The following is a 14,459-nucleotide window of genomic DNA, read 5'->3' as shown; positions in this document are numbered from 1 at the left end:
TTTTGGAGCACAGCTGGAAAACATTGGAGCAAATGGCTGCAGTGGCTTACAGTATATTATTTAAAGTGGCTACCACAACAAATATTACTTTCAAACAGAAAATTCTTACGTTAGCCATTTTCTAGGTTTTAGTAACCTAGCACTGCAATACTATTTCATTGTGTCATTACTGTGCCTATATACCTACTGTATATAAACCTCTGCCACAGTACAAAATATTTATTATGTTATCAAAATTATTTTTAAGTAGATGGATCATACTGAGATATATTTGCCAGCTGTATAAACTGTGGTATATATTCGAATACTTATTAATAATCTAGACAATATACTCTGCAAAAAAAACTTTAAATGGGAGTTGTTTTGCTTTTATTTAGCAAAAAATCTGCCAATAGGGTAAGCAAAATTTACTTGACAAGATTTCTTAAAGTTTGCTAAGTAATTGTAAATACAAGTTTTTTTTGATAAGTTCGATTATTCTTACAATAAGGAAAACGAGATTTAATGTCATGATATAAATACTTTTCACTTCCTTAGGTTTCATTTTTTGCAGTATAGTTTGTTGATAGTGAACTTTTAAGTCATATATGACGAAGAACAGAAAATTAAATGAATGATTATTTCTGTGGTATCCCCTCCAGGATGTCCTTTAATGATTTTCTACGACATTATTCACGTGTGGAGATCTGTAATCTAACACCCGACGCTCTAACAAGCGACAGATTCAAGAAGTGGGATTTATCCAGATTTGAGGGGAACTGGAGAAGGGGATCAACTGCTGGTGGCTGCAGAAACTATCCAAGTATGCACTGATTGCACAACATTTTAATATAGTATATCAAATGGCAATTTTTTGATCAGTGGCTTTTGTGCAACCCTTGAAGAGGTTGCTCCAAAATGTGTTAAGGCTGTTGTGCCCATTGTATCTGTAAGAAAAGGGGGTTAGGTGGGAGCACAAAAAGCACAGTAGCACTTTTAGGCATGAAAATCTCAAATGCAACCATAGGTGGCATGGAAGATTAACAGTTGCAACCCTGTTAAAATCCCACCTTAAGCTGAATCATTGAACTACTAACAGGTTTTGCTGGTTTACTTTTACATTCGACTTCAAATTGTCGTGTGCACACAGTAAGAACAACATTTCATATTAAAAACGGTATCAGTGGTATATACAGTGTGTCTGTGTGTGTGGACTAGAAATCACTATCACTACAGGGGCAACAAAACAAGAAGCCCATCCTGAACGAGATGTGTACTGGGTATGGCATTGTATTATTAAAATAAGCCTTCATTATGACAAAATATTTGTTCCGATGTCTGCATCTTCTGGGTGTGGCATAAACTCGGGCTTTATATATATATATATATATATATATATATATATATAATTAAATTTTTTTTTTTTTTTTTTTTTTTCTGCACTGGTTACTTCCTGAACATATCGCTCTCAAACTATTACTTTCAATTTTGGTGTGAAATCAACTTTAATGTGCACTATAATTGTTCACCAGCTTGTTTAAATGCTGGAGCAAAAGCAGACTGTTTTTACTAAAATAGTTTAGATTTACTTTCATTTGAAATGTAGTTATTTTCATTGCCCCCTTGACATTTTGGATTAAACCAGGACGTGACTTTAATGATTCTTTGTCTTATTAAGTGAAGAGCTTGTGCCTCCCTAACATAATAAATAAACCCTGTTGAATGCTGGTTGAAGTCCTTCTTTTTAAGTTTCAGTAAAGGCTTCTTAAATATAGCAATAAGAAAATTCTCTTCTGTGCTGTTTCTTGATTCACAAATCCTACTGCCCTTTTTTTACACCTCTAGCCACATTTTGGACAAACCCCCAATATGTTATCAAATTGGACGAGGCAGATGATGACCCAGATGACAATGAGGTGGGCTGCAGCTTCCTAGTTGGCCTAATTCAGAAGAACCGCAGAAGGCAAAGAAAAATGGGTGAAGATATGCACACAATTGGCTTTGCCATCTATGAGGTACAGTTTAATCCTGTTACACTAATATACAGATTTAGACAGAAAACAAATACAGCTGACAGTAATTTTATTTTTTTATATATTTCTTGTACATCTCAAAGCTGTTAGCAGTTACATATTGGAGAATTTGTTAAAGTGAGATGGTACAGTGTATCCAAGATAGTGTTTAAAATGATGTACTGTAAATGTTATCCTGAATTAACATTAAGGCAACACAAGGTTATGTCTTCCACTAAACACTGTTTTTTTATTTATGTCATATTAGCATTCCTTATTCTTATCTTTGAAATGAAATCTGAATGTTATGCCAAATTAAAAAAAATGTTTTCTATTTCTCTTTTTTTCCACAGATTCCCAAAGAGGTATGTCTCAATAAGAATCAATCTTCTGAGCTGCACTTTGGAGTCTGTCTGTGCTTGGTGGGCACTAGAAGCAGTGCTAGCGTGTTAAATTATCTGTGATGTACCTGTTGATTTCCTGCATATAGTCTGTGTACAAAGTAATATTGTGAATGAAACTTGTATAGTGTGGACCACCTAGGCTGGTACCGCTGCCTCAACCCAATACAGACAAGCGTGTGCCATTTTTGAATTTTTTTTTTACCTCGTGGAAAATGCTTTCCCCCGTTTCCCACAAGTACAGCACAGTTCCCAGCACTAGCACAAATAATTCTCTTCCTCTCTTTTTCTTCTCCTCTACTCCTCTGGTCAAGATTTGTCTTCCTCCTCCTGACTCTGGATGCTCAAGTAGTGGCTACTGGCTCCTTTTATACTGCACCTGGAAGTGCTCCAGGTGCTTGATGACCTAGTTTCTGGCAGCACTTCCGGGTATGGTGGAAGAACTGTCCAAAATGGCTCGGCAGATCCTGCTGCATCACCCCCTGGCGGCGCCCGCAGATCCCAACAGGGCCACACCAAACTCCAATTACCATTAAGCCCTATAAGAGTCTGAGGCACCGCTGCAACCCATGGTGGGCTGCCATCTAGCATCCTGGGGGAGGTAACACTATGGTTACACTTGCTCCCGTAGCCCTTCCAGCATGGAGGTGTCCTGGCCGGGGCACGCTACAATAGTTATAAAAATAATTATTAAAATAATCTGGCAGTGATTAGGTTCTCTTTTTGTGCTGTCTACGCTCATTTATATTTGCAAATTAAACCCTGGTCCTCATGCTCGCACCACTGCCATGGACCATAGCCACCACCAAGTCATTTGAACTAAAGCAGATCCTTTTTGTCCTCTGCCATTACGGTCACTTTGCTCTGTGGTAATTGGACTATCATGGCAATTTAACAGATTTGCTCCTTGAATAAGATTCCTAGTTTTTTTACATTATGGTTAGCTACACAAAAGTCTGTAGCGTTGTCAAGAATCATGGCATAAGGACTGCTTAATGCCTTGCTGAGAAGCAAGTGCGAGAGGTAAATGGCACTGCTAACACTCTTCTTGGGTTTTGCAGCCATATTTTCACTGATGAAACAGACTGCCTAACTGTAAGTTGCATTTTAATTAGGGGCAGAAGAAACCACGTAACTGAATGTGAAAACTAAACATAAAATGAAAATCGATTTAACGTACAGGCCTGCTGTTTTGTTTTGTTTTTTTCTCCGCACGTGTAAATTTTCAGTGAATATTCCCAACTGTGATTTTAAATTTAAGGAATCTTTTTTATTTTTAAACACAATACAGTGCATTGGACAGAAGGTTGTACACCTGAACAAGGACTTCTTTTCAAGAAATCAATCAAAAGCAAGATCAGAGACCTTCATTAATCTACGGGAAGTATGCAACCGCTTCAAACTGCCACCTGGAGAATATCTCGTTGTCCCCTCCACGTTCGAGCCCAACAAAGATGCTGATTTCTGCCTCCGAGTCTTTGCAGAAAAGCATGCAGAAACAATGTGAGTGTTTAGAGTCAGATTCTTTGATACTTTCTACATAAATTTGTTTGTGAAACAATATACTATGCAGGTTTTCTTTATGTATAATATTTACAGTGTATAGTATATATAGTGACCTGTAGGGGGCTTCTTGGTGCCCCAAAGCAACTGACCACAATTCAGACTCTGGACCAAACAATTATTTTATTAAGGCATAGTACCTTTGTTTCAAGTGCACAGTCTTGCAAAATTATACCCTTTTTACACCGATCAACAAGCACAGTTCTGTTCCTTCCAACTTCCTTAACTTCCAAGCTTTGTTCTCCTCCACTCCCCACTCTGACTCTCCTAGGTGAAACAAAGGACACCTTTTTAAGGCAGACCCAGGGGTACGTCTGGCACACCAACACTTCCAGGTCAGGCAGAACCTTTACCTGAAAAGTGAGCCTCCTACTGGAAGTTCTCTCCAGCAAAGGATCCCAACAGGGCTGGACTCAAGATCTACAACTCCCATGCAGCCCTGTGGCTGTCTAAACAGAAGTCCCCCAATACACTGGGTGGGAGGTATGCTGACCCCCAATGTATTGGGGGTAATCATGGCCTGGGAGACAGTCTCCTTCTGTCCTTTTATTATACTGGTCACCCCAGGATGTCTGTCCATCTACAACATCACAAGATGGCCTCCTGTCCAGAAAAAACATCACCACCCACCTCCGTTGTGATGCCAAGTCCATTCATGTTGTCCGTTATATTATATACAGTATATACAGTGTTATTATGAAAAGCCATCTGCTCATTGTTTTATTTCACCTATGCCATATGGTGTAGCTAACTACAGTGTGACCGCTAGTTATATCTCCTTTAATATACCCCATGTATTTGGCTTTATCTGCATGTGGGCAGGTGCCTTAAGTAAAATGAAACTTCTGTATAACTGCTTGAGGCAGCTGTTCATGTGCAGGGAAGCTGATGCCGTGAAGCAAAGACATTTTCTACCTTGACATAAGCACTCCAAAAGGCTGTCATCATCCCTGAATGTCATGCAACACCTTTGTCACCAAGTTGCCTCCTCAGCTGCTAATCCCATTTCGGAATAAGAAAATGACCCACACTAGGTGCTCTTAGCACTACACCTTGATTCAACCAAAGAATATGTACACTCTATTGCAATGAAGCAAAATAAATAAAATCCAGTAAAACTACTGATACCAAAAAGCAGGAGATGTATTGTAAGTGTCTTTTTAAGGATACAGATGATAAAGATGAATCCCTTCAAGTGTGGGTACATACATGGCTGCAGTATAAAGGATCCTCCAGTCTGCAGACGCCATTTTTCTTGTCAGTTTCAATGACAATGCAGACGTCTAGTCCAAGTGGTGGTGATGAAGACCTTCACTCTTTCTGTACAGTGTACACTTGAAGGCCTTTCCGCACGTGGAGTTAACGATGATTACATAAATGAATGATCATCTTTATACCACTGCTATGTTTGTTACAAAACTGTTCTTTTCCCAGGCTGATGCCCACGCTAACCTTATTTACTCCTGGCCAATGAATAAGGTTGTTTTTTGCACATTCCAGAAATTATTGTTTTGGTGGGGAGGGGGGGCTAAAAGAATGAAGTAAAAGATACAAAAGTTCAAATAAAGATTTAAAATTTAAATCTGTGCCAAGCAGTCTGCAGTGTTGTCACTTAAGAGATGACGAGTAAGAGGTAAATGTTTAAAAAGTGAAGATTGCAGCTTGTTTGAACATTTATTTAAGCGATTGCTAATCGAGCAAACACGGGTTTGTTAGAGAGTCCTCAGAGTAGCTTGTGTTGACTGCAGCTTGTTAATCACTCATAGTTTAATGATTCAGTGTAATGGTTTGAGCAAACATTTAAAGTTTCCATCAGCCTAAATGTGTGTGGATGGATGAATAAAGAAAAAAATAATAATAAAGAAATAATAAGTGGAAGTTGTAGACATCTTCCCTGACTATTTTTACTCCTTTTTTTTTCCACCAGTGAAATGGATGACAAGATTGATGCCAAACTTGATGAGGTAACATTATAAGCTGTAACACATTTTGAAATAGAATTCAAGTAAAACCTGATTTTTTAAGTTATGTTTACTGTAGTTGGTTTTCCAAGGTGCCGTTATAGTTGCATGTCATCAGTTTGTTTTATTGTTCTGAAATCCTACAGATACTCGCATCATATAGTAGACTTTCTAGAGGCATGGAACCTTTTGCTTCTGTTCACACGATTTCTTTTTGCCTTTTTATATTTCTGTTCTTACGGTTATCTTTGCAGACAAAAATCACAGAAGCAGATATTGATGCCAAATTCAGAGGTCTCTTTAATCAGTTAGCAGGAGAGGTTGGTAAATCCTTTTTGCAATTAATTGTATGTTGTACCTGTGCAATTGTTTGTTTATTAAGATTCATAAAAAGGACGGTGGTGGATGGGTTTTGTTTGTTTTGGTTTTTTTTGGTTTTTTTTTTAAGTTTATAGAATTGTTCATGCATGATATGTTTGTATATACAGTACTATATATCTTTGTATCATTTGTAATTTGGTAAAGGGTAAATTTTGTGGTGGTCAACTTCACAGAAACAATAACTGCCTCCTTATTTACCAAATATTAGAACATATCCTCCAAAAACAAAAGAATGCTGTGATTTATGTCAAGTCTGATTTGGCAGACCACCTCAAGGGTGGAGTATCGGCTTTTGTTAACTTTCAAGCATACAGCTTTTTATATTTATGTAATACCTTTATGAGAATTAAGTTAGGTAATAATAATTAGCATAAACTTTTATGTAATTGTACCTGGGCTTTGTTCAGATTATGATTTTTTTCTTTACCTCAAACCTTGGCTTCTTGGTTCTTTTTCTTTCTGTAGGACAGTGAAATATCTGCTTTTGAATTACGAACAATACTGAACAAAGTGGTTTCCAAACGTATGTCTGTTTGAATTTACTTTTGTTGCATATCACTTTTTACTATACTTTGTCATTTCTGCCTTGTTAATTCCATCTATTGCAATGTATATTTATGGAAGTGGTGTACCTGACAGTGTAGTTAGATGCAACATATTACAAAGTTTAGGACTTTTGAAATATGTTATTTCTTCTGTCCCTAAAATCATTATTACTGCTAGAGACAATACTTCCAAGGCAAGTTGTGTTGTGTTTTTGGTTTGATTTTTGCAATTAAAACAGTCTTTCAACAAAGTTGATAGTCTTCTATCTTGTACTGTGCTCTTAACTTTAAAAAATGACCTGTTTGCACATTGTGGGATGACGGAGTTGACTGAACACCCTGCTGAAGCACCCGTCCTGCTTAGCTACTTTGGTGTAGTCAGACCTGCTCACTTAAGACCTGTTTGGGTTGAAGTTCCTTTCAGAAGGTAGCAGACGCTGTTTTATTCATATTCTAATTACTAATATCTTTTAGGCACTGATGTTAAAACGGATGGATTTAGCCTGGACACCTGTCGCAATATGGTTAACCTGCTGGACGTATCCTTTTGAATTTTGTGTCACATAAATCTTGATCGCACAGTCCATTTGGACAAATTTCAAAACTAAATTGAAAGGAAACAGACTCAATTCTTAAATCCCATACAAGACTAGCTGCTTTTAGCAGCGCTTTTGACTTTAGTGGAAAGTTAGGTTAGGTTAAGTTTCTTATTGATTGACTTTAGAAGGTAAAACTTGTAAGAGATACAATCCTGTCCTTTACACACATTATTACTTTCAGTTTTAGTCATACCAATAATCACAAATACATATGTTAATGTATGTTTGCTGGCTTTACCCCAACTACAAGGTTACAAACAATACAGAATCAGAAATAACATTATAAGCAATATACGTAGGGTTGAATTCCTCTCCTCTCCAGAGATGGCGGTGAAAGTTTGTCAAGGATTCCCTAAGGGTCCACAGGGGCTTCTCCTCTGGCACACGTGTAAGGATGTTGAGATGCTTTTATCTGATTCTCTCAGCTGTAGTCGCACCTTCTGGTTGCCGACTGTACTCATATATAATTATTTCAAATTTTACACACAGCAGTCCTCTTTTGTTAGCATCAAGCAACATTTTCTGGGGAGTTACTTTTACCTACAGTCTGTTTCTTGTGCACCTAGGTGTCCTTTAGTGAAGCTGGACTTAATGAAGCACCCATGGTCAACTTCATTATGGATGGTCTTCTACTCTTAGGTTTAGGCACTAGGTAATTCTATGAAGTACAAGGATCATTCCAGCCTTTGTTACTGCCAGAAATACAGTGGGGGTCTTGCACTGAAACAGACATGAAACCACCTTCTGCCAGGCATTAAGTCATGCTTTCACTGGGTTGTAAAGAAAAGGGAGGTCGGTTTACCATTGACGTTCCTTGGGTGCACTTCAGCTCATCCGTTTGGTTGCACAGTTTCGTCAGGTTGATCTCAGCTTACTGGCCAATTATAAATGGTACAACACTGAGGCCTCTCTGAGCCTTTACCAGTGTCATTTGACTGGTGCAGTCTTATCTGATTCAGAAGCCAGAAGAGTGCATTGAAACAGACAGGCACAGCATGGCATTTGTGAAACCTGCACTTTATCTCAACTGACTTGACTTTTGATTTTAAATGTCAGTGAGGACAGGACTACAGATGCAAAGGATCGTGTTCCATGCTATAGAAAAGATGGCAATGCCACTTTGCTGTACAGTAATAGTTTCTTCACAGGACAGTGCCAAATTTTTGGATACTGGGCTTTCACAGTTTTGTCATATAAACAGAAAGCTATCTAATCTATAAAGCTCAAAATCTGTGTGTGTGTGTGTGTATGCCCAGCATTCAAATCCATAATGCTGGATTATTTGATCAGGGGAATACCGTAGATTATGTCCTAACCCAAAATTTTGACCCTGGGGGTACCTTTAGTTTGTTGGGGTTTTTTTCCTTATTGCTACAGTTTGAATGACATTGCCATCTGGTGGCTCAGAGCAAAAAACACCAGAGCAGACTGAAGCCAGACTAGCAAACAAATAGACCAGAGCTTTAACACTAGAATTCTTTAAGACTACGGATTATCTTGTAATCCTGGCCCACCTTAAATCCCTTCGCATCTCTCCATCAACAGGCACCGGGGGGGTATCTTGCAGGCTGCTTGCTTGTGGTGATTGACACATTTACAAAACAAAAGCTGCTGACAGGAAGGTGCGAAGGGATTTATGGTGGGCCAGGATTACGAGTTTTTTCGTAGGCTTCAGGAATTCTAGTGTTAAATTATTTATATGTGTAACGCTGGGTGCTGCTTCTAGTGGAAAATATACTGGAATGATGACACAAAAACATGGAACATTAGTGGTTTTTAAACTTTTTTCTTGTGACTCAGTTGTGCCTTTTTTTGTGTCTTTGTGACACCTAGTCGCCACTGATAAGGGGCAGGGATCATCATCCCCTTCCACCTTGGAGAATCACCAGCGATCATCAGCCCAGTTGGCCCTTGCAGAATGACAGACGCAGGTGCTAAAGGAGCAATGACATTTGATTTAGTGGCCTGCGGTGACACATTGCTAGACATTCTTCAAACTGTACGTGACACTTTCCTTTTTGGTGTTACTGTGATTCACGACTCTGTGCGACACAACTTCAAAAAACACGTAGCCCACAATGGATCGCAATGCATAGTTTAAGAACCTGTGTTGTGGAAGATACGTGAACCTCAGAGTTTATAACTGGAATGTGTCAAAATTTTGGCTCTGACTTACTGAGTAATTTATATATAAGCTTGAGTTTTTCTTTTACAAAACAGAATAATTACTTAATCAAATATAACCGAAAATTTATTGTATTCACTTTTATTTTAATAAGATAGTGGGACTGATTATTTTTCCTTCTGTTGTCATCCTGTAATACTGTAACAGTTTTAAATGGTAGTTCTTCAGTACGTCTTTATGATGTTACAAGGCACAATTTCAGCTGGTGGTGGTGTTTTCTGCCACATTTTCTGTAGAATAATTTCTAATGCGTAATATTTATTGGTAGCTTTTCTCCCTATTTGGTTTCTTCAAACATACGATTTCAGATCTTAAATATTTTGCCTTTTAGAAATACTGTAGTAGAGTATCTAATGTTTCAATATGAGTGTGTGTACTTGACTGTTCTTTCAGCAGGATGGGAGTGCAAAGCTGGGCTTGGTGGAATTCAAAATTTTGTGGACGAAAATTGATCGATACCTGGTAGATATTATACTTATTTTAATACGCCACGCTGTTCTGTATGATCTTACATTATTTTCTCTGATGCATTGCTTAATTGTTCAGATACTCTTTGTTTATTTTCCAACAGAATATTTTCCGTAAGCTAGATGTTGACAGATCTGGTACAATGAGCTCTCATGAGATGCGTGTGGCCATTGAAGAAGCAGGTAGCATAATATGTGAAAATTACTGCATGTTGGTTTTAGACATCTGATACTAACATAGGAAAAATATGACACCATCCTGTTGTGTTTTACAATGATATAATCTGCTTTATCCAGTTCAGGGTTGCCCTGATTGATGCTCATCCCATTACCAGCCCCATTCATGCCCACAGCCAAAAGGACATTCAGGATCGTAAATTAACGTGCGCATCTTTAGAATATGTCAGGAAAACCAGAATACCCAGAGACAAAAAAAAACACAAGCATGGGGGAGAGCATGCAAATGTGCCCACTGTGCCTTGGCTACAAGACCACCATGGATGTGTGAGGTAGCAGTGCTAAGCACTGTTGTACCATGCTACCCACAGTATCATTTAATGGAGGTTAAGGGATTTGCTCATAGTGATATGCAGTTAGTCAGGATTACACAGAAGTCCAGCACTGCCATACTAAACTACGGGTGGTCTTGGTTGTAAATGATACAGCAGCATGAGCCTATACAGTAATAATAGTCTTTACATTTTATTAATTTCTTATAATGTATGGCTTCATTTATAGAAAAAAATGTTTTTAATTATCTTCTGAGATTTGTTTTATTTCAGCATGAGTTAGCTAATTGTAAATTCTAAAAACTCTATAAACTCTTAACTTTTATTCACAGGTTTTTCTCTCAACAATGCATTACTTCAGAGTATCGTTGCCCGTTACTCAGATCAGGATCTTACCATTGATTTTGACAACTTTGTTGGGTGCCTGATTCGTTTGGAATCCATGTTTAGTAAGTTACTAATGGCGCCCATTTTATTTTTCAATTTTGCCACCAGCACTTGTTTTACTGCACAAATATACAAAAACTGTCTTGATGTTCATGGAATTTTAACATCTTTTACACTGGTGCTGAAAAGGTTTAGTCAGTTAATCAGGTAGATATCTCTAGTCCAGGGGTCTCCTGCTGCAGTCCCACAGGGCTGCTGTGGCTGCAGGTTTTCATCCCAACATTAGTGACCTGTTTTTGCTGATAATTAACTTCTTTTCCTTTCATTTTAATTGCTGAGTTTTTTTTTTAATATACAGTCCTCTGAACTGCTTCTTTTTTTCTTAAATGGCACCCAAACAGAAATGAGATGTGAAGTGAGCCGACAGTTGACCTCAAACTCTAACTAATTTCATTCCAACCAGTTTATTAATCAGAAGCTGATTCCTGAAGGATCTCTCACTCAACATTTCAGAAAAGGAGTAGAAAGTAGAGAGAGAGAGGGGTCAGGAGCACAAGCTCGTACAGCACATTGCCGGACCCACCACATGACAAACCAACTCAGGATCCTAGATTAGGACCCGAGTGCAGCCATACGATGGGTGACACCTCAGCACCACACAAGTTCAGATGGAGGAGAACCAGTGGGAGGTTTTTTTAAGGTGGCTGGAGTGCCAATTCTGCCACCAACCCCCAGGTATTTACCTGCAGTTTGAAGGGCCTAAATGCAGGGCTGGATGTAGATTAACATCATACCCAGGATGGGGTGGAAAGTAGCAATGCACAGAATTCAGTCGAGCTCCATATGCGCAAAGCATAAAATTATTCAACTCAAAATTATATATCGAGCTCATCTCTCTCATTTAAAATTGTCCAAAATGTTTCCAGGGCAAAATCCAACCTGCCTCATTGGGCCACATGTTTTGGGCCTGCACCAAATTAACATCATTCTGGACCAAAATCTTTAAATGTCTTTCAGACAGACTTGGTGTCACAATCCCTCCTAATCCCCTAACAGCTGTGTTTGGTGGGCTCACAGTGGGGCTTAAAGTGGAGAAGGACAAACAAACTGTCATGGCCTTTACTTCACTATTGGCACGCAGACTTATCTTATTCAACTGGAAGAATCCCAACTCTCCAATTCTAAGTCAGGGGGTAACTGATGTTAAATAATATTTGATCTGTACAAAACCTTTTCAAAACCTGGCAGGATCTGATCAATAACATTTTAGAATAAGCTTTTAAATTGAGGAAGCAGGTTCTCTCCACACTATTACTCCATTTATCTTTATTCTTTTATTAACTTATCTATTCTCTTGTCTTTACTGGCTTTAAGTTGTACTCTGCTGGCCTAGCTCTCTTTCTCAGGGTGGGGGTTGATTTCTTTCAAAACTTTTTTTTTTTTTTTTTTGTAGTAAAGCTTGAGTTATTTGAATGGAATGTTATTTGATTTTAATAAAATAAATAAAATTAAATAAAAAAAAAAACAAGCTGATTCTTGTTGTCAATTTACCCCATTTTTTAATACTATGGCCTGTTGCTGCTCTCATTTTGCCACAGCAGACATTTCCAAACTTGTTGATTTTCATTTTATTTTTTTCTAAGACTACCATCAGAACATTTTGTGGACCTGAGCAGATCAGCATTAATGAGATCTTCACCTTTCATTAGTTTCAAATATTGAATGATAGGTTAGCTGGTGATGTGTTGGCGTATTTTGTATCTCTTTATTTTTTTGGCTACTAATTAAGAAAGGAAAAGAAACAATTAAGTGAATCTGAGTCTAAATAGCAGGTCAGTTAAAGTGAAAGCAAAAGAAGTTCATTATCAGCAAAAATGGTCCACTAATTAAAAAAAGGGTGAGAATGAACACCTGCCACCACCAGAGTGCTCCAGGACCGTAGCTGGAGACCACTGCTATGTAGTTAATAAATCAGATAAGCTTAGCATTGCCATGTTTTGTTTGTTTGGTCATTTATGCCATAATGCAAAAACAGCTTTAGAACTTCTGTTTCTGACTGGTGTCATTCCCTGCAACACACATGGTAAGGATTAATAACAGATTTGTAGTCGATTAACTCCTTAAGAGTTGCTAAATGTAAAAAAAAAAAAAAAAAAGTCTGTAAACAAACCTACTACTTGTACTTTCTTGGCTATCGCCTTGAATGAAGATATATATAATATAAATTTAATTACTGTCCTTTTGCACTTCTCGGTTAGAATTTGATGCCATCTTTGCATTCTACAGCAACAGCTAATTAGACAAATGTTTATCTTTCTAGGAATCTTTAAAACTCTGAGCAAAGATCAAAATGGAGAGGTGCAGTTTACACTCAAGCAGGTATGTCAGGTTAAGCGATTCATTCTTTCTGTAGATTACTGCCATACAAACCATTTGTGACTACTTTTAGAATCTTTTGGTCTTGATAGGTAAAACATAGAAATAAGGTTTAAACTTGACAAGGCCTAGTCTGAACTAAAAATGAGGCCTGTGATTTGTTAGACATGTTAGAACCAAAATTAAGAGAGAATGTTTAAACCAGTAAGTACGTTACTTTGAAGGTGGTCTTCTTCTCAGTCCCCGTATCATCAGTGTTTTCAATTCTTTGAGTTATTTCAAACTCTGCCTCTTTTTGTGGTTGCCTTTTGCATATATATGATGTATATACATGGCAAATATACAAGATAGAAGATAAAAAGGTATATTCATCTTTTTTCTCTCTTTAACAGTGGCTGAATATTACTATGCTGTAATTGTCCTTGCCAGCTTTACGGTGGGACACCCATAAGGACCTTTCTTAAATTCTAGGCACCCTGCATGAGAAGGTATTTGGTCTTAACAGAACACTTTGGATCCATCACTGTAAACATGCCAGTTTTTAAAATAATGTATGATAAGCTAAGCCTATATTTTCATACAAGGTTGCAGTTTTATCTTATACTCTGCTACATTTAGAGTAATTTTTTGTAAATTCCTTTTTTAAATATAAATTAAGGTTTGGTAAACATTTAAGTTATCTGTTCTATGTGGATGACTAAATGATTCTTTATTTTTCTCTCAAAGGTCTGGTCTTTGTTCTTCCTTTTTAATTATGCCAATGTTTAAATACATACCAAAGTGTGTTATTATACTGACCAGCTAAGACCAAAATCATGAATGAACTGATTGCATATATATATTTTTTTTTTGCTGTTAAAAGATAGCCTAAGATTTATGTATCCACAGACATGACAATCCCAGGTAATATCAAAAAGCAATAACTTCAGAACAGCTCATGTAAAAATAAAATTGCCAGTTTTTGTCTGTTGGCAAATAAAAAAAAAAGTAAATCATGTCATTATTTATCTCAAGTGAACTGCTTGTTATATGTAGACTTCTTTCTCGAACTCATTGTTCAAAGTTATGTACAAAAATAAAGCTTTCTGAAAAAT

General features: G+C 37.5%; 1 protein-coding gene across 1 annotated transcript in view; it reads left to right on the top strand.

Moving 5' to 3' along the window:
- capn2l (calpain 2, (m/II) large subunit, like) overlaps window positions 1-14,459 on the top strand; it is a 50,949-nt gene extending 36,490 nt beyond the window's left edge. The window contains exons 9-21 of the mRNA XM_028820971.2: window positions 642-802; window positions 1,825-1,994; window positions 2,345-2,356; window positions 3,684-3,895; window positions 5,883-5,919; window positions 6,171-6,236; window positions 6,763-6,820; window positions 7,317-7,381; window positions 10,020-10,088; window positions 10,198-10,276; window positions 10,935-11,051; window positions 13,310-13,368; window positions 13,758-14,459. Coding sequence (XP_028676804.1) covers window positions 642-802; window positions 1,825-1,994; window positions 2,345-2,356; window positions 3,684-3,895; window positions 5,883-5,919; window positions 6,171-6,236; window positions 6,763-6,820; window positions 7,317-7,381; window positions 10,020-10,088; window positions 10,198-10,276; window positions 10,935-11,051; window positions 13,310-13,368; window positions 13,758-13,781 — 1,129 coding nt within the window. The 3' untranslated portion in view covers window positions 13,782-14,459. The remainder of the gene's footprint in view (window positions 1-641; window positions 803-1,824; window positions 1,995-2,344; window positions 2,357-3,683; window positions 3,896-5,882; window positions 5,920-6,170; window positions 6,237-6,762; window positions 6,821-7,316; window positions 7,382-10,019; window positions 10,089-10,197; window positions 10,277-10,934; window positions 11,052-13,309; window positions 13,369-13,757) is intronic.

The sequence above is a fragment of the Erpetoichthys calabaricus genome, chromosome 15, assembly GCF_900747795.2.
Source record: "Erpetoichthys calabaricus chromosome 15, fErpCal1.3, whole genome shotgun sequence".
NCBI classification, from domain to species: domain Eukaryota; kingdom Metazoa; phylum Chordata; class Cladistia; order Polypteriformes; family Polypteridae; genus Erpetoichthys; species Erpetoichthys calabaricus.
The sequence above is the reverse complement of the archived record's forward strand: the minus strand, read 5'-3'. Positions and strand labels throughout refer to the sequence as shown.